Source organism: Manis javanica, chromosome 5 (genome assembly GCF_040802235.1).
Source record: "Manis javanica isolate MJ-LG chromosome 5, MJ_LKY, whole genome shotgun sequence".
NCBI classification, from domain to species: Eukaryota; Metazoa; Chordata; class Mammalia; order Pholidota; family Manidae; genus Manis; species Manis javanica.
Window position 1 is genome coordinate 33,927,636 of NC_133160.1, and position 18,833 is coordinate 33,946,468.

General features: G+C 37.1%; 1 protein-coding gene across 11 annotated transcripts in view; it reads left to right on the plus strand.

Moving 5' to 3' along the window:
* Window positions 1-18,833, plus strand: part of PLCB1 (phospholipase C beta 1) — a 670,724-nt gene that overhangs the window by 460,725 nt on the left and 191,166 nt on the right. For 10 of the 11 annotated variants that reach the window (XM_073236918.1, XM_073236919.1, XM_073236920.1 and 7 more), the window contains 3 exons: window positions 549-624; window positions 7,353-7,453; window positions 8,680-8,846. In XM_073236918.1, coding sequence (XP_073093019.1) covers window positions 549-624; window positions 7,353-7,453; window positions 8,680-8,846 — 344 coding nt within the window. Of the gene's footprint in view, window positions 1-548; window positions 625-3,746; window positions 3,951-7,352; window positions 7,454-8,679; window positions 8,847-18,833 lie in introns of those variants that run through there. The other variant, XM_073236926.1, reaches the window with a different exon arrangement.

The window sequence follows — 18,833 nt, forward strand, 5'->3', positions numbered from 1 at the left end:
TCAGTGGAATCCATAAATCCAAATTACTATATTAAATTGTCCAGTTCCTAAATTATATTTTTTAAAAACATATTCTTAACCAAAGAAAGTACATCTATAGACCATATTCAGCCAGAAGGCTTTGATTTACTAGCTATCAGTAGGCTCCTGTTCATAAAAATGTTAAATTATTAATAATAATATTATAATTAATCTAGTATTTATTATTAATAATATTAACAATGTGCACCTTAAGCACAAAGGGTAGCAGCAAGGGGGCAGACTGATCAAGGATATTTATTTTAGTGCTTAGTATTAGAGTCTATCTAGTACAGTGTTTTATAATTGGGTCAGCACAATTGTCTCAAAATACTGATTTTTATATTAGACACTTTGATTTTAAAAAGCACACACACAGATCTTTCAGAACACATATGCAGATGCCTGGAGCAATGGGTATCTTTTCATTCTTTAAAGATGAATGACAAAGAAGTTTGAATGGACCTACATGTGTTGTGACCAATCTGCCTTTCAAACATCTCTCATGTGCTGCCCTTCTCACTCCACAGCATATACCGCTTGTTTTCAGCAGACCGGAAGCGAGTCGAAACTGCTTTAGAGGCCTGTAGTCTTCCATCTTCAAGGGTGAGTATGTTGCCTTTCTAAAATTAGCATTACTAAATAGCTCTGAGTAATCATACTAAAAGATAGCTTGCCCCAGTATCATCCATTTTTTTGATTAAGAAAACAATAGGACTCATTTAGTAAAATTTACAATATTCAGATTCACTGTAATTATATTTTTTTCACTTCCATAATCCAGTATTTTCATCTAGAAAGACCCTCATCCTTTGTAAATAAAAAACAAACACTAACCATCTAATATAAAAAGTATTGGCAAAAGATAATGCTATCAAGAACTTAAAATTCTCATTAACAATAAATAATTTCTTGATGTCCCTTGAGATATTGGCTAATGGTTATGGATTATGATTAGGAAGATATTTGAAATAGTCATCTTATCCCATCCTTTTTAAATGTCTAGTTTTAAGGCTTGAAAGTTAATAAACGATATGGTAGTACATGTTTAGAAATAAGTATATTAACTTACCTGCAGGGCTGTGTTCAAAAAGTTTTTGCTGAGAGGGGTGCAGGATCAAAATAATTTGGGAACCACCTACCTTGCTCAGCTAGTGGTAGAGGAGATAAGAAAGCAAGTATGTAACATGCTTCCTTTTGCCCCCAACACATTTGTGGTACTCAATATACATCACCTACCTAAAATAATTTGCCTTCATTTTAATACATTTCTGTATACCTGGCTTTAAAATGATTTACCATTGTTTCTGGGAGAACTGAGTCTGTAGCATAAATCTTTTTCACGTGCTCTATGCAAGAACTCACCTTTCTATTGCAAAGGCTGTTTATTCTACTATCTGATCCACGGATAACACTTACACTCTAGCAAGAACCGTTGAGACTCTCGAAACACACCAGAAACTTTCAAGTTGCACTGAAGGAAGTGGAGAAGCTTTTCTTAAATTTATGATTAAATTACAGAAAAATATCAAGTGCTATTATTAAATTCATCAGCCAATTCTTGTGAAGTAAACTTAACAATTTTGGTAGGTAGCAGGAAAAAAAAAATGTGCTCCTCCACTCTCAATTTCCTGGGATTAGTGGAAGAAGCTGATGCTGTGAACACTGGGCAGGGCTGTGAAAAGGCTCCTCCAGACATTTCCACCTTCACTTGCATAAGCAAAATAAAATGATCAAACTTGCTTATTATTGCTCTTCAGTTAGATGCTTTGGAGCACGGGAGCTATGAGTTAAGGTCCTGCCATTGACTCAACAAATATTTCTTGAGCTCTTGCTATGTGTCCTTGAGGCCTGAGACTGTTGTAGTCAACAAAGTGAAGTCCCAGGATTCATGCCCCATGGAGTTTCCTGGGTGCTACTGAAACTCATCAACTGATGTTAAATCAGAAAGAATGCTGTGAGCAAAAGAACTAGAGGGCTGCCATTGAGAATAAGAGAAGCTCACTCCAGGAAAAAAGAAATGTGTATGAGCCCTGAGGCTGGGAGCAATTTACCAGTTTAAGTGACTAAAAAATGCCTCCTGGATTTAAGTATAAAAAAAAAGCGTAAGAGATGAATTTGGAATGATGCACAAAGAATGTTTTTCCTCTTCAATTGCTCCTGGTTTCCCTTTATTGGATAACATCTTGTGAATACAGTGATCAAAAATTTCAACTTATTATAAATCTAGCTAAGGGAAAGGAGGAAGAGAAAGTAAAGCTGAAGAGAAAAATCAAATTCATCAACCAATTCTCTGTAAATTGCTCTATTTCAAACAATTGGATCCTGACATTACAGTCAGTAAAAAAAAAATTGAGTTTTACAATCCACTGTCTATTATGCATTCTATTATAGGGTCAGGCTTTCAGACCAATGTCAGCTGAAGACATTTTAAAAGGAATATGAGATTTAAATAAGAGGAATTATGTTTAAATTGAAGAAATATTTGCCTTCAGAAAGTTAAATGTTATGACAATTTTCTGAAAACAAAAATGGAGATTTAAAAAAGTCATAATCAACCTCCATCATAAAGTTTTAAAAGATCGTTACTCATACGAAAGTACATTTTGCTTGGAGGACATGCAGAATGTAAATGCTTTAAAAGGCCTAAAAACCAAAGACAAGTTTCAGAGCTAGGATATAAACGTTTTTGTGCACTGACTATATTTTAAATCTCCGTTGTCATTTCATATCTACAGAACAGTGGCTCTAGAAAATATCCACTAATTAGCGGAACGATTCTGGGTATACTGACAAGAGGTGTTTAAAACACTCTGCAGGAGAAAAGATTACATAAATGGTATATAGTACTGCATGTCTGGGAACCTCATTTCATAGCCAGCAGTCTTTCAAACTAGATTTAATTGTGTTCTGTAAATAGATACATTACCAGAAACACGGTGGATATCCTGTTGAGATTTTTTAAACATTATCTTTGTGCACATTGTTAGGGATAATTAATGTACTTGAACCTGTATCCTGGCCAACATGATCCATTGGAATAATACATTCCTTTGGGGGGGTACTCCTTTAGAGATTACAGTTGCTCACCAAAGTTACCTTAATTGTTAAAAAGTATTACTGTATCTAAACTGAAAGACAAAGCAATTATTGTTCTTCTATTAATAATCTAAATATATTTTCCAGTGAGACCTTTGAATATTTTTCCATATTCAGAACATTACCACTTTACCCACAGAATTTCTGAGAACTGTAAATAGTTTACTTGGACCGAGTCCCCTTTGATTTAAGGCTTATTAACTTGAAAACAGCTCAGTGACATTTGTAATTTTATTATAGTCTTGGCACAGCACTGGCCTTTTAATGAAGAAGAGAAGGAATAAATCCATATATTTGTTTTAAGTAATAAAGTTTAGTATAGTTATGAACACACATGTAGCACCAAAGAAAACAGTGATTATTTTGAATGTCAAGAAAACCATAAATTTTACTAAAGAATACTATGAATAAAATTTATAGAAGAGCTTCTCTCAGGATAACTGTAATATGTTGTCTATCTCCTATGCCTTACACTGGAATATAAATCAGAAATCTAATAATTTATGCAGCTGTGATTCTTAAACTCACTAATGTCAAAATTCCATTTCAAAACACATTAAATATTCAGTTCCTTATGAGTAGTTTACTTGTAACGATTTCATTTACTCTACGGCAAACTCAACTTTTGATTTATAGCTTTTGAACAAAAATATTGAGAGTAGGTTGAAATGCTGAATTTACTAGTATAATGTAATATGTTTTTAAATAAGATTTTCTGAATGTTAAATACCTGTTTATTACAGAATTAATTGTTAAATCTAGAAATGTTTAAAGAAGAAAACACAAACCAGATCCAAAAAATGATGTGAGCACTTAATTTGCTGGATTACAATGTGAGTTATGGAATTAAACTACCTGGATTCAGAACATAGCACCCTCCCTCTAGCCTCAACTTGGAACCTTAGACAAGTTTTGTAAGCTCCCATCTCCCTAGTGTTTGTATCTGAAAAAGGGGTCACCTCCAGAGTTGACGTGGGACTAAATGAAAACATTTAAGTGAAATCCATAGAACCATATGCTTGGCAGGCAGTAAATGCTCAATTAAGTGTTAATTCTTATTATCCTCTGAGTAGTTTTTCATATGTATATATATTATGTGGGGTATTTTTTTTTTCTTCTTATTTTTAATTTGGGGTTGAATGTGTTGTAACCAGCTCTGTGTAATATGAAAATGCAAGTGCCAAAAGTGCTACCATCAAGTTTTTTTTTTAAAAAAAACCTTTCTCTTTTGAAATTCTTTGTACACAAGCATGGAATTGAAGCAAATCCATTTTTTAAAGTTTTCCAGTACTTTGAAGCTTCTGGACTAAATGGGCCTAATTCAGGCTGTATTGAACTTAATTCCCCCTCCAAGAAGTTCTGCTAACAAGAGCAACAACTGATCCCTGGAGGTCTGCTCAGGATTGGAGCCGTGATGTCCTAGACCAAGCCCTGGACTAGGAGACAGAAGACGTATGGTCTGACCCTATCTCCTGGGTTTATCTGACACATATTGATTAGGTGTTCATGAAATGCCAGGCATCATGCTGGGAACACAAAAGAATTAAATATGAGATAATCATCTCACTCAGAAACTTGCAGTATAGTAGACAATCAGAAATATAAAAATTAAGGGAAAGCAGTGCTATCAGTGCTATAATGAATATAAAGGTAGCTGGGGGACACAGTAAAAGAACATGTACTCTCTAGCTGGTGTGGTCTGGAAGGAGTCACAGAAGAGTATTTAAACTCTGGATATGATCTTTAGAGTATCAGATCTTGAGCTTCCTTCTGCTCAAACAGGACAAAATGAATCTACTCACTGTCTACTCATCAAATCATGAGATCCAGGAAAAGAAATCCATGAATGATCCTATGAATCTCAACCTATGTAAGGAATTAGGAATTGTCCATAGCTTTTTCCTATCTTCCCTATACTCTTTCACTTTAGCTTTCACTGATGCTCATTTTAATTCATTTCTCCAAAATGTTTTTTCTCCTATTTTCATACATTGACCCCAGAGCCTTTCTAATATCCTCACCCATCAAGTTGGGAAGAGAAAAATGAGACAAAGGAAATCAGCTGTATTGATATATTTTCCTTTTTCTATGTGCCAACATCCAGCTGGTATTGAAAATAACATTGTGCCTATTCAGATTATCTCATTAAGTTGTCCCCCTAATTCACAGCTGGTAAATAAACAATGGTTACAGTTTAGTAAAATATATTTGTTCTATGAAATTCTGTGTGTGGGATCTTATGCAAATGGCATTAATTGAATCTGATATTCTACAGCATATAACACGTGTCCTTCTATCAATTTCTGCCCTTGTCAGAAATTAATCATCTACTTAGTAAATATTTATTATGTACCTGCTCTGTTACACACTGGAGGAGTTGCAGTTACCAAGCAGCACACAGGTCCTACTTGTGTAGATCTACAGGTTAGCAAGGAATCAAGAGAACTCTACAGCTGGAAGCACAATTTAACTAAATGAGTACTGAAATGATATGAGACGTGTGATGGTAGCACAGAGTGCAAGAAAAACCCAGTCCAGGAAGAAGAGATTTTAACCTATAACACAAGAAGGAAGAAAAAAAGGGGTCAGTAAGAGAAGGAAGACAATTATTATTAACCTTAGATAAAATCTGTTTATGTGGGTCCTGGGGGAGGCTGGGGGGATGGGGTGGAGTGAGCTCTAAATGGTAACTACATAGTAGGGAGAATGCAATAACTCATTGGGGGTTCATAAAATCCAGTGAAGTCTGATGCTTGCATTGGTCATTGAGTATTTTCTCGTGACTGATTTTTAAACCTTTTCTTTCCTATGTCTTTAGCCAGAGCAGGTAGAGAGGGTCATCTCCACCTATCTACAGAAGTACTTAAAGAGACACAGGTGTCTAACTCAGAGAGAGGGTGGCAAAAGTAATGGGCATCCTCTAGCCCAAGGGAGTTCTTTCATTTTGTGAATTAAATGGAATTTGAAACCTGTTTAGAGGTTATACTTGTCCCTGTTTTATGAGTGGCAAAACACCAATGAAACAATCCATGGGAATTTCTCATTATTTTTAGATTTGGCCCCTCTTTCATGCTTTCCAAGTGGGTGTCCAGGTACCTAAGCTTAACCGTGCAAATGCATCTTGCTAGGTATGAAACGTGTTGGTGGTCCCAAAATTCTATTTTGCAAAATATTTTTTTTTCTGCACTATAAATGAATTTAGTAAAGGAAATATTATTTTCCTTGTTCATTCAACAAACATGGGACTCCTTCTCTCTGCCAAGTGGTGAGCTAAGTTCTCTTATCTGTTAGCAAGCAATGTGCAATTTCAGACAATCATTTTTAGCTATTTCTGTCAAAGTCCATCTCAAAACATGCATATGGTAAAAGGAAGGGTGTTTTCTTTGGTTTAAGGGCTTGAAAATAAAAATAATCACATAAACACATACCTGAAATAGGAAAATGCCAAGAAGAATGTCCTTCCTGTTCACAAAGGCTTGACTACATGCTTCCGGTTTCCATGGTAGCCTGACTAAACAGAAAAATAAGTCATAGAACTGACTTTTTATATTAATGACTTGCCTCCCAAACAATAGGACCGAGAGGGATCAGTGAGAAATAAGGGCTGGTGCTGTCCTACTTAGGAAAACTGTTTTACAATTTATCAGATTATTTAAACCAGAAGGAACATTATTTGAAAAAGAAAAGATGCAAAATGGGGATTTATGTGTTCATTCTGAAAATGTCTGTCTCTGGGTTCTTTACTTTTAAAAAATTATATATTCATTCACAGTCTGCTAAGTAGCTCATAAACAAATGTGACTGTGTCCTTCATTCTGTACCCTTAAAAATTGCTAAAGTGGTAAATTTTATGTGTATTTTATCACCATAAAAAACCAATGAAAGGTTAAAGAAAAAAAGGCAACAAAAACAGCCTGTTTTCACTAGATCTAACTTTAGTAAATGTACTCAAAAATTTTTCTTAACATCCCTTTGGAGGGGGAAACCTCTGAAGCTTCATTCTAAAGAAAAGCAACAGAAAATAAGACTTTTGATATCCCAAAGCCACTGTCCAAATGAACTCTACAGTTAGCCTCATAAATGGATTTAGAATGTTTACCCTGACGTCCTGGAAGAAAGAAAAGAGGAAGGAAGGAGGGCGGGAGGGAGGGAAGGAAGAGAGAGAGACAAAAACAGGAAGGGAGGAAGACAGGCGAAGAAAAAGACCATTCACTGACTCTTGTTTTATTTCCCAGAATGATTCAATACCTCAAGAAGATTTCACTCCAGAGGTGTACAGAGTTTTCCTGAACAACCTTTGCCCTCGACCTGAGATCGATAACATCTTTTCTGAGTTGTAAGAGGAGTACCCTTAACTCACTTTTTTTCAGCTTGCAGTGAGTGGTACCCAGGGTGGCTGGGGCAGGACTTTGAGCCATAGAGGGAAATGGAGGGAACTCTTGGTCCGCTGTGTCTAACAGCAGTGCTTCTGTGTAATTTGTTGGAGACGATCAGGCATTCCTGCCCCGGAGGTACGACTACTGCTTTTAATGAGTGAACGTTTGCTGAGTTTTTGCTGGGTGTAGTTGTAGTATCCCCAGGGGGCTCTGTGTGGTTTGAAGATCATGTCCAGAACAGAGGCATCTTGGCTTAGATATAAGTTACAGGAAGAACTCTGAACAGAGAACTAGTCATTTTACCTCTCCGAAATGCATTAGTGAAATGAGAAGTTTGGATTACTAAGAATCCTCCCAGCTGAAACTCATTTACTTTTATGTTGGAAATGATATATCATTATTTGTTTCCAAGTGAGTGAAAAAAGAAAAGAAACAAGCCAAAAACACCAAGGCAAATGTGGGGAAATAGCAGTTTATACCTTTCTTGGTACACTGCTTGATGACAAAAAGTCAGTCCAAAGTTGATAAAATAAGGGTTTTTGCATATGGAAGACAGGCTAACAGTGCTAAGAATGACATTAGATATATCCACTTTGTGATATTGATTGCCATCAACTTTTTATTGAACATCTACAATATTTGTACCATTGAGTTTGTTTTAGATTGTCTACAGGATTGAAATGGGAAGTTAGTAATAACACTATGTTGACTAGTTGGACACTCTTGCTAAGGCATAACTTTAATGAAAAGAAAAACATTGTTAACTTTTTTAGTAATGAGTAATAAATACAACTTTAGATGATTAAGGGGGAAATGGGGATTGGATGACTAAACCAGAAGTTTAATGTCATAACCAAAAAACATTCCACACCTCCGTGTTCAATTTAGGATCGTGCATCTTTACACACAAGGTGCAATGCTTTCCTAGTTTGTATTTTCTTATGCATTTGGTATAGTTCAAGGGCATTGGGATTTAGTGGTGGTGATTGCAAAATACATTTGTGTTCCAAAGAGATAAAGTCGTTGTGATGAAACAGCGTAATGTTTTTAGGGCAAGATAAGAATTTCAGTATAGGATGTTCTGACTAGGTATGGCAGGATTTTGTTTCCCTGTAACTAAATGCAAATTCATGAATGAGATTTCGTGGGAAAATGTTTTGATTTCTTACTTTTGAATTGTTTTTAGTGGTGCCAAAAGCAAACCGTACCTTACTGTTGATCAAATGATGGATTTTATCAACCTCAAGCAGCGAGACCCCCGGCTAAATGAAATCCTTTACCCTCCATTAAAGCAGGAGCAAGTCCACGTATTGATTGAGAAGTATGAACCCAACAGCAGCCTTGCCAAAAAAGGTCAGTCCATTTTGTCCCACACCAGAGCGAAGCATTTGTTTCTAATTGTGAATGGGCCCCTCTCCCACCCGGGTAGCTGGGACATCAAGGATTATGTAACTCAGTTTCCCCCATTTGTAAACCTGCTTTCCTTTCTGACATAAAGCACAGGTGGTTCAGTCAGAAGTAGATTTTTAAAAAATATTGGCGTGTGATATTTTTGTTGTTTATATGTGTATGTATTAAATGTAACACAGTTTTTTAAATGTCTTATCATTCTTTTTATTTTAAATTTAGCCAGTGGCTGAATGCTTTTTTCTCAGACAGAAAATTCACTATCTTAAAGGTTACTTTTTTGGGTCTATTACTAGTTCTGTGAACTGACCCACACTTTTTTTTTTTAATCTCTGAAACTGAAGAAATACTCAGTGCACTAGACCCTTACCTTATTCCAGTTTATCCTATTGATAAAATTTTCCACTTGGAGAAATATAAATTGTAGCTTTCTATGTAAGAAAAAAAATTAAGTGTTTGTAGAAAAAAATGTCTAAAACTTAATATTGGAAAGACAGCATTAAGTGGCCTGGAAATTAATAAGGAATTTATAGTTTTGATTCTGGAGAAATTAATTGCCAAAATAAGATCATGAAGATTTCACTGGCAGTTATGCACATGGCATCATTGTTCCTGACCAGGGTCTTCAGCTCTTCCTTTTGCTAAGACCAAGTCTCATCTTAACTGAAATATCTTCACCGAGAAAAACTGGTGTGTTATCACTGATGTTACTGTAAATTGCCTAGATATTCCATCGGGAGGAAAATAAAGAATAATTAACCAATTATTAAGAAGAAATAAATGACATGTTAATATGCAGGCAATTTGTAACAGAGCTGTAGCAAGTTCATAATTATTAATAAGTACAGTTATCATAAATGTAGATGGAAAAAGTCTTCTAAGCCATTGTATTTATTCTGGACCTGATCCTCTAAATGAAAAATGAATTTATTAAGAATGTGAGTAAACTCTTATCATTAACTTTGTCCTGCACGTTATTAGTTGAAAACTTCTAGGCGAAATGTTTTTGTTCATTTTCTCGGTTGAGTGCTCGGCCTTTGTCGTCATTACTGTTGCCATGGGAAGGAGGTCAGCCAAAGGCAATGCTGGGCCCCACTGCATGTGTTGGCATCGCCAGACCTGCTCCTCCGAGTCTGCTTAGACATGGTGCTCTTTCTTCCCTAGTGCCCCAGAGATGGGATTTCTCCTTATTAAGCAGGGGGACAACTCCTTGGAGATTTCGCCTGGGCAGCTTGACGGTTCCCTTCTGAAATCCGAACATTGCCAAAAATAACTAGCACGGTGTTATAACAAATCCATTCTAAAAATGGTTAGCACATGATGCTAAGAAAACAAAAAGCTTCTGTAAAACCAATGAGGCACATCAGAGCCTAAACTTTGCCTTTTTCTCCTTTCTTCACGCCACGCTGATGGTCCATGCTTCAGTTGGCATATGATGCCTCCATACATCATACTCTGATGACTTGAACCAAATAAATGATACAAAGGGAAGAATTTATGCTAGGTTATTGTCAATCTTGGAAGAACAAGTTTTGATCTTAATGGAAATTAAGAGGATACCCCTTTGCATTTGCAAGTCCATTAAGTGCTATCATATAGATGTACCCCATATGAATTCCATGATCTCAACAGACACACAAAATTCAGGTATATTTAAAATAGCAACTTTATTTATTTTTTTGTAACTTAATATGATATTGATCATGAAGCCTCCATGTTGGCCTTGACAAGATTTTTTTTTTTAATTATAGAAGTCACTTCTTAACCCAAAAACTCGACTAAGAAAATGAACATGAGATGTTTCACAAGCCATTTTGTGTACTGATTTGGCTCTGTTTATGTGACAGGGAACAATAGAGAAATTTGTTTTCTTGTGTTGACTGTTATTTTACAGTTGAAAGGATAATGATTTATTTGTAGCACTAAGAAATTGTTGGATTAGACCTCACTTTTTTAGTACCTTAGACTTTGAAATATTTTTTTCCTACATGAAAAATGATTTTTAAATTTGATTTTGCAGTGCACAATTTGATGATTGCCTTTAAGATTTTTGCAGGAACTCCTTTTTGCATCTTCCTTAATTATTAGGTGACTACAAGTAAAATCAAAGCATAATATAAGAAAATATTGTTTGATTTCAATATAATGACTGGTATGGATCTGGAAGGAAATTAGTTTTTACTTATTTATGTGACTTTCTAAATATACATTATCATTTTGTAAAGAAGCAAACTAAGGTTTTGAGGTCAAATGACTTATCCAAGATCTCATATCAAGGTGCTCTTTGAAAAAGCAGAGTTTTTAACTTTTAGTCAACTAGCTAATATATTTTAATTAGCAAATATAAATGTTTGTTAATTGAAAATAGGATATAATAACATATATTATATTTATATTAATAAGTCTATGAGTAAGTACACTTAAAATAAGTAATATAGAATAAATAAGGTAGAATATAAGTATATTACATTGTAAATTTTTCTTCTGCTACTTTCATTTTGACTAGTTCCTCAAATGTGCACAAGCATTAGTTAAATTGACCTACAAATTCAGTCTCATTTATCTGAGAAATATACTTTCATATTGCCTATATTTGTCATAAAATACTAAGAATAAGATACATACATAATATTCATATTTAATAACAAATATACATATACTTTGTGATATCAAGAAACTTGCATTTTTTTTTTATTGAAGGGTAGTTGACACACAGTATTACATTAGTTTCAGGTGTACAACACAGTGATTCAGCATTTATATACATGATAATTCTAGCTACCAGCTAGAAACTTGCATTTTAAAGAAGGTGTTAAATAAACAATACACAAAGTTGACATACATACGCTAAGGTTTAGTTTTCATATGCATTTTAGATACTTCTTACATAAAAGGTAATTTAAAATTAAATGAAAAATTTTCAATATGGCCAATAGTATAAGTGCTAAAGCTGACCATACATATACTGACTAAAACACACCACATGGGAGTGTGAAATAAAAAGTCCAGAAGAAGTGATGGACTTTGATGCTTTGTGGGCCTCTTGTCATTAGTCTATTGGCCCTATTTCCCCACTGCAACTGCTGTTTTTTGGAGATGTATGTATCTGTTATAAATAACCAGAGAGTTCCTGTTCAGTCTAAGGCCAAATGTTCACATGTTTGGGTTCCACAAAGAAAACGTTTGAATGTTGTTGCAGAAGACACTCTTCTTGAGGGAGTTTGGTTTATTTTTACAATTTAAAATCACACGTTGAAAAATGCCTTGGCCCCAGGTCAGCAAATATTTCTTCCTTGCCATGCTTTTTGCACTGGAGATCTAAATATGCTTAAAGAGGCCTACACAGTGACCTCTGCCTTTTCCAAACAAAAGGGTTGCGAATGTCAGTTTGAAGACTAATGTGTCCTCAGCATTTCTTTAACCACTTAAACTTTTTAGAAAAAAGGCACTGAGTAAAATTAGGATGAAAAATAAAATAGTTAAATTGATGCCTTAGGCAACAGACGTCAGACCTCTAGATTCAATGGATATGTGTGTACAAGAAGGCCAAATTTTCACTTAAACTGCCAACCCCCAACAAGAGAGTTATTTGTTCATACTTAGATTCTTCTGTGAAGCACAGGTGTTCGTGAGTTAAGCAATTAAATTAATACAGCAGATTATAATATTAGCAGATGTTTCAAGCTATGTTCCTTGTTCATCATCAGTTCTTCCTCTTACATTTTACATAAGCTATACAAAAGCTTCCCTGCTCTTTTGCAATGAAATCACAAAAAATGAAGCTAATAATATCTTTTAGCATTTGATCAGTGCACACTGATTTAATAGTTTAATAGTTGAACTCAAAATTAATAATAGCAATGCAGTTTGGTTTTAAGTGACACAAATAGAAGTTCAGGTGCCACAAACATTTTTGCTTCAAATAGACCAAGTCTAATAAGATTTTATCAGTAGAAATAACCCTATTGTATTTACAAGTTTTAAAAAATACTCATACAGTTGAACTATATTGTATCATTATTATCAATAGCAATTATTAAAAATGAAAGTATTCTTACTCATAATTCCATCAGAAGTACCAGAAACCTAAGCCTGGCATAAGTCGCCCACCGCCACTCTGGAACTAGGACCCCTGTGGCCTTGAGGATAGAATGTAATAACTGAACAGACTTAGGGCACAGGACTCTCCCTACTGCCAATGAAGAGTCAGCTATCTAAAGCACATGGACTGACAGTGGGAGACAGAAGGTCCCTGAAATTCATCTGGGACATGCTTCCTAGAAAAAGGAAGAAGGCTCACTAGGCATGTAAAAACAGCAGACTCAGGGAAATGCAAATTAAAACTACAATGAGATACCGCCTCACGCCTGTTAGGATGGCCAACACCCAAAAAACAATGAACAACAAATGCTAGTGAGGATGCAGAGAAAAGGGAGCCCTCCTACACTGCTCGTGGGAATGTAAACTAGTTCGACCACTGTGGAAAGCAATATGGAGGTTCCTCGAAAAACTAAAAATAGAAATACCATTTGACCCAGGAATTCCACTCCTAGGAATTTACCCTAAGAAAACAAGGTCCCAGATTCAAAAAGACCTATGCACCCCTATGTTTATCAGAGCACTATTTACAATAGACAAGACATGGAAGGAACCTAAGTGTCCATCCATAGATGAATGGATAAAGATATGGAACATATACACAATGGGATATTATTCATTCATAAGAAGAAAACAAATCCTACCATTTGCAACAACATAGATGGGACTAGAGGGTGTTATGCTTGTGAAAAGAGCCACACAAGAAAGACAAGTGCCAAATGATTTCCCTCATTTGTGGAGCATAACAATGAAGCACAACTGAAGGAACAAAACAGCAGCAGACTCAGAGACTCCAAGAAGGTACTAGCAGTTACCAAAGGGGAGGAGTGGGGAAGGAGAAACAAGGGGATTGAGGGGTATTATGATCAGTACACATGGTGTGTGGGGGTTCACAGGGAAGACAGTGTGGCACAGAGAAGACAAGTAGTGACTCTGTGACATCTTACTAGACTATTGGACAGTGACTTCAATGGGGTATGGGAGGGACTTGATAATATGGGTGAATGTAGTAAACACAATGTTTTTCATGTGAAACCTTCATAAGCGTGTATATCAATGATACCTTAATACAAATAATAATAATAATAGCCACAGGAAAAAAAACAGAAAAAGCAGCAGACTCCCCCAAAACTGGGTCAGAAATCAACAATTCAGCCTCACTGTTTACTTTAACTTGTAGAAGCCATTTAACCTCTTTGACCAGTACCCACCACCTACTTTTCTCATCTTTGAAAACATTCCCTTAGAGAATAACTGGGAGAGTTAAATAAGTTGTTCATGATAACAAGGTTGCATATATTAATTATTGCCCAGTAAATCTTTGCTGACCTGAACTAATGAAAAGTGATAATTGGCATTTATACCAAATTATTTTGAACCATTTATGGGTCTGGAAGTGAGATTCAGAGTGTTGAGCAGAGGCATTCCTGAATGTTGTTGTCTCTTGGCTAACAAGCTCATGTAACCAATTGCAATTCATAATAAATTAAAACCATTTGAAGATGAATCCTGAAAAAAATATGTCAAGTTGTCTCTGTTCACAAATGTTCATTTCAGACTCAGTTATTCTTTTCACATATATTTTATTAAAATGGAATTATAATGATAGTGAAAATATAAAGATTTATACTGCAATCTTACTATTTACTTCATCACCTAATTTTCCTAGTAGGTGTTTAAAAATAAGTGTTTTCCCAGCACCATTTCTTTACTAGGGAGAAATTTTAAATAATAAGATTACTTTTATTAATGTCTGTTGTGTACTCTTGAGAGAGCAAATGTATCATAATTAAATAAAAAAGACCAGCCTGGTGTTATAGTCAAGCCAATGAACCTCGGGCCAGTGACTTGTCTTGCTTGAGCTTTAGGTTCCCCATCCGTAAAATGGGATAATGGGACGATACCAATACTAGTGGGCACTGATGCTCTTACCGTATGTCTTGCATTCATTGTTCCAAGGCAGTCCTCTGCAGCTCTGCAGCTCCCTAGGACTTTCTCTCCACCCAGCCACAGCCAACCTACAAGTGCGCGGGACTTCATGGCCCCAGGAGTAGTTTTCATTCAGGAGGCACTGCCTCAACTTCCCTGCCCCTTGTGTGGGAGAGTTCTGATGTGTGTTCTCCACATTCTCCCGGAGCCTTCCTGTGGGACTGAGCCCTGCTTGCCCTCCACAATCATAACCTGCTTGAAACATTCCCTTTCCTTCCCCTCTCATTTCTCCACTTCCCTACTGTTATTTCCTGGAGTCACCTCCCAAATAAGCTCCTTGGACCCCAATCTTTGTCTCAAAGCCTATTTTGAGAAGAGCCCAAACTAAGACAAGCATAAGGGACCCTAGTAGAATTAAAAGTGAAAAATAGGTAAGGTCAGAGTAGCTGAGCATGGAGAGAGAAGGAAAAAGGAAAGTGGCTGTGCCCGCAGCTCAGCCCTTCAACCTGTCACGTAGCTCAGTTGTTACCATTCACGTAGCCCTGACCCGGGGCCCCAAGTCATGGGATCTCCTTGTCTACCAGGGACTTCACCTTTAAGCCCAGACTCTCAGATCATAGAAGAAGCAGCCAAGGAAGTGAAAATGTTGACACTAGGATCTTATTTTCTATGTCCCAATGCCACGTCCTACCCGCTACTCCAAATGCCCACTTGGGGCCTTTCATCAGAACGTGCTGAGAAAAGAGAGGCAGTGCTGGCTAGTTAGAAGTTGGCAATTGGCATCCATCCTTAGCAGTGGTTTTCAACCCTGTCCTTGACATAGCATCCTTTTATTTGTGTTTGTTTCTTCTAACAGTCTCGCAAGAAAGGCCGATATTTAGGAAAAACTTTAAAAAGCTACTTTGGTTGCCCAGAGGGGAGCCTGGAGTGTGGCTGGTGATGGCTGCCCCACTCTGGCCCCCTCTCCTACCCCATCCCAATCTCTGCAGGCACTTCTGCTGAAACCCCAGGAGAGTCAGGATGCTCAGTTTAAAAACCACTCATCTGGAGGAAATACTGACTGGTTTAATGATCTGCCTCAAAATTAAGGTGCCATCTGCTTAAATACTTTTATATAGATTATCCATGTGGCAATACAAGGAAAAGAAGAGCTGAATGAATGAACAAAGTCAACTCAAACAAGACAGATTTTCTTCCCAAAAGACAAAGACAGATAAAAACTATATGATGGAGCCAGTCCTCTTCATGCCTTAATTAAATTAGTTCACTGAGAAATCTGCTGAAAGCCAGTCTAGTATTTCATTGATTAGGATTCCATTTAAATTCCACCTATTGACTTTCTAGCCTCTATGGAAGGTCAGAGAGGAATGACATTTTCATCTGTGCATGTCTTCCAAGCTCCTCCTAACTCCTAACTGTTTCAGATATTCATAGATTTTCTGAAGTATTTTGGACTGATTAAAGTGAAAAAAAAACTTTTTTTCAGGCTAGCCATTTTGAGTCCGTTGTTCATTAGTTGACTGAGTAACTTCCTTCGCTCTCCCCTCCTTGATGCATTTCCTTCTTTCCCAGGAGGCAGGAATTGGGTCTGAGAAGAGGCAAATGCCCACCCGGGAGTCCAGGGTTTCTCCTCTCGTCTGTCCCTCAGTGACCTCAGTGTCTGCTCAGGGGCACAGTTCTTCCAGAAAGTCACACCATGTCCATTCACAACTGAAATGGCATTTTTTCAGAAAACAACCAGTCAGAGAAAACATCAATAGTAAAAGACAAGGTCAACTGGCAGCCCCAAAGGCTGAGGAGAGAGCTTTGGTAGCCTAACCCAACCCAAGGCTTTCTTAAAACCCCTTTCCCTTATCAGGCTACCGCTTCCCGAGGTGCTGAGCCATTTTGTATGAGAACCAGGCAGTGGCTGTTTTTCCCTTAGATGCACCCCTCATCAGAACATGGCATTAACTGTTGCGGCCTATTACACCTTTCCCCTTCTCTGCAGGGGTCCGGTGGAACCATGGCTCCCCTAAAAGGAACAGCTTGGCAGGCTGCATGGTGCTGCAGAAAAGCCACAAAGCCACAGGCATCTGGCCCCCAACATCTCCATTACCCAGAGTCTAGTTTTGTTAATAGTCAATTTCACACCAAATAAGTAGGAGGGAAACAGATCAAATGCAAAGAAAATCAACTCCATGGAAAACAAACCACAGGGAAGCCAGATGAGGTGAAATGTGGACTATTTACCCTAACACTTAACAGCAGAAAAATGTGCCAAAGCAATGGGTGCAATAATGTCAGAAAGCAGAGAATGACCTATAATTTCATGGATTTTTTATAGGAGCTCTGTCTTAACTCTGAATGACTGTGATCTGTAGAACTCCAGTGTGAAAGTAAAACTACATACAGAGTAGAGATAACATTATTTTCAGAGGAAGCCTTAATTGAGGAGGATTGACAAAATCAACTTTCTCACATAATACCCTACTTTATAGAGGATAAGCCCCGCATGCTTCTTATTAATGTCGCTATTTGTCTACGAGTACAAAGAACTTATTTGAGAGGCGATCCAAAAGAAGAGAAGGAGGGAGACAGCCGGTAAAGGCTGTGTCATCAATCAAGTTATCAGTGTGCATAACTGGAGCTCAGTCCTGGGGCAAACTCTAAAAACCAGCGTGGAGCACACCTGAGTTTCCCAGTCACAGTGCCTGCACATGCTCTTAGGAGGTGTTCATTCTCAGGCACGTCCAGCCTGCTCTGTGTAAATTAAGCCATCAGAGAAAGAGATGCAGATGGAAGCCCAGCCTAACCATATCTCTGGGGGCACCAGTACAGCCTGCTACAGTGTCATTACCAAGAAAACAATATTCATCATGATCATGATAGTATAAAAAGGATTATCTCCACTCAGCTCTGCAACTAAAGTAAGAATGTCTAGAATGTTAGAGGAAAGATCCTCTAAGTTACCTGAGGCTCTCTGAACTCTTCATTCTAACACAGACCTCACGCAGTCGCATGGACAAACAACATATGGCCCAACTAGCTTAAGAGCTACAAAAAGGAGGAACAAAAATCAAGATAAAGTCTTCACTCTGGAGGAGACTGCAATTCAGCAGGGAGATAATATCTACAAACAACCATTATGTAAGATAGAATGTGATACACCTCCATTCATTCATCTAGCAAATATCTATGGAGTATCCCTGATGTTCTAGGAACGCCTGGAGGAAAAAGGAAGTTTTATTTATTGAGGCGCCAGGGAATATCAGGAATCACAGTGAGCTCTTTACCTGCCAATTATCTTGTATAAATCTCTGAACAAACTTTAGAGTTTTGAGGAAAGTGAGTCTTTGAATGGTCAAGTAACTTTATTACTTTGTGCGAGAAGGAAATAGAAATAAGGCTAAAAAAGGCATAGAAGCGTTGTTGCTACTCTTGGCTCATTCATTCATTTATTTTGTCAACACATTTTTTGAGCCTCACTGCCTGTGTCCATCTCGAACTGGAGCATAAAAGGCACCAATCTTCTCTTCGTCAGGCTCTCAGTGTAACAGAATCTCTTCTGTGAGGAAGGATGCCAGGAAGGTTTTTGAAGGGGAAAGTAACATTTGAGCTTCACGTCAGGAATTCTGCAGAGCAGAAGGCTGGAGGAGGGACAGACTAGAGGCAGATGGCATTTAAGGCATTAAGAGGTAACATGTTCTAAGTAGTTCATCAGAAAGCATTAATGAGCACATATTCTGAACCTGCCTTTTTGTTAGGCACTGAAAGAGATGTTAACAAAGTGAAGGTCATGGTCCTAACCTTTAGAAAGTCAATGTTGAGCTTGATCATGACGCATGACATTCTGGGTAAGGATCTAAAACGTTTTTGCCTCCTGTATTATGGTCAGGCACCATTGTGAAGGGTCTCCTCTGATAG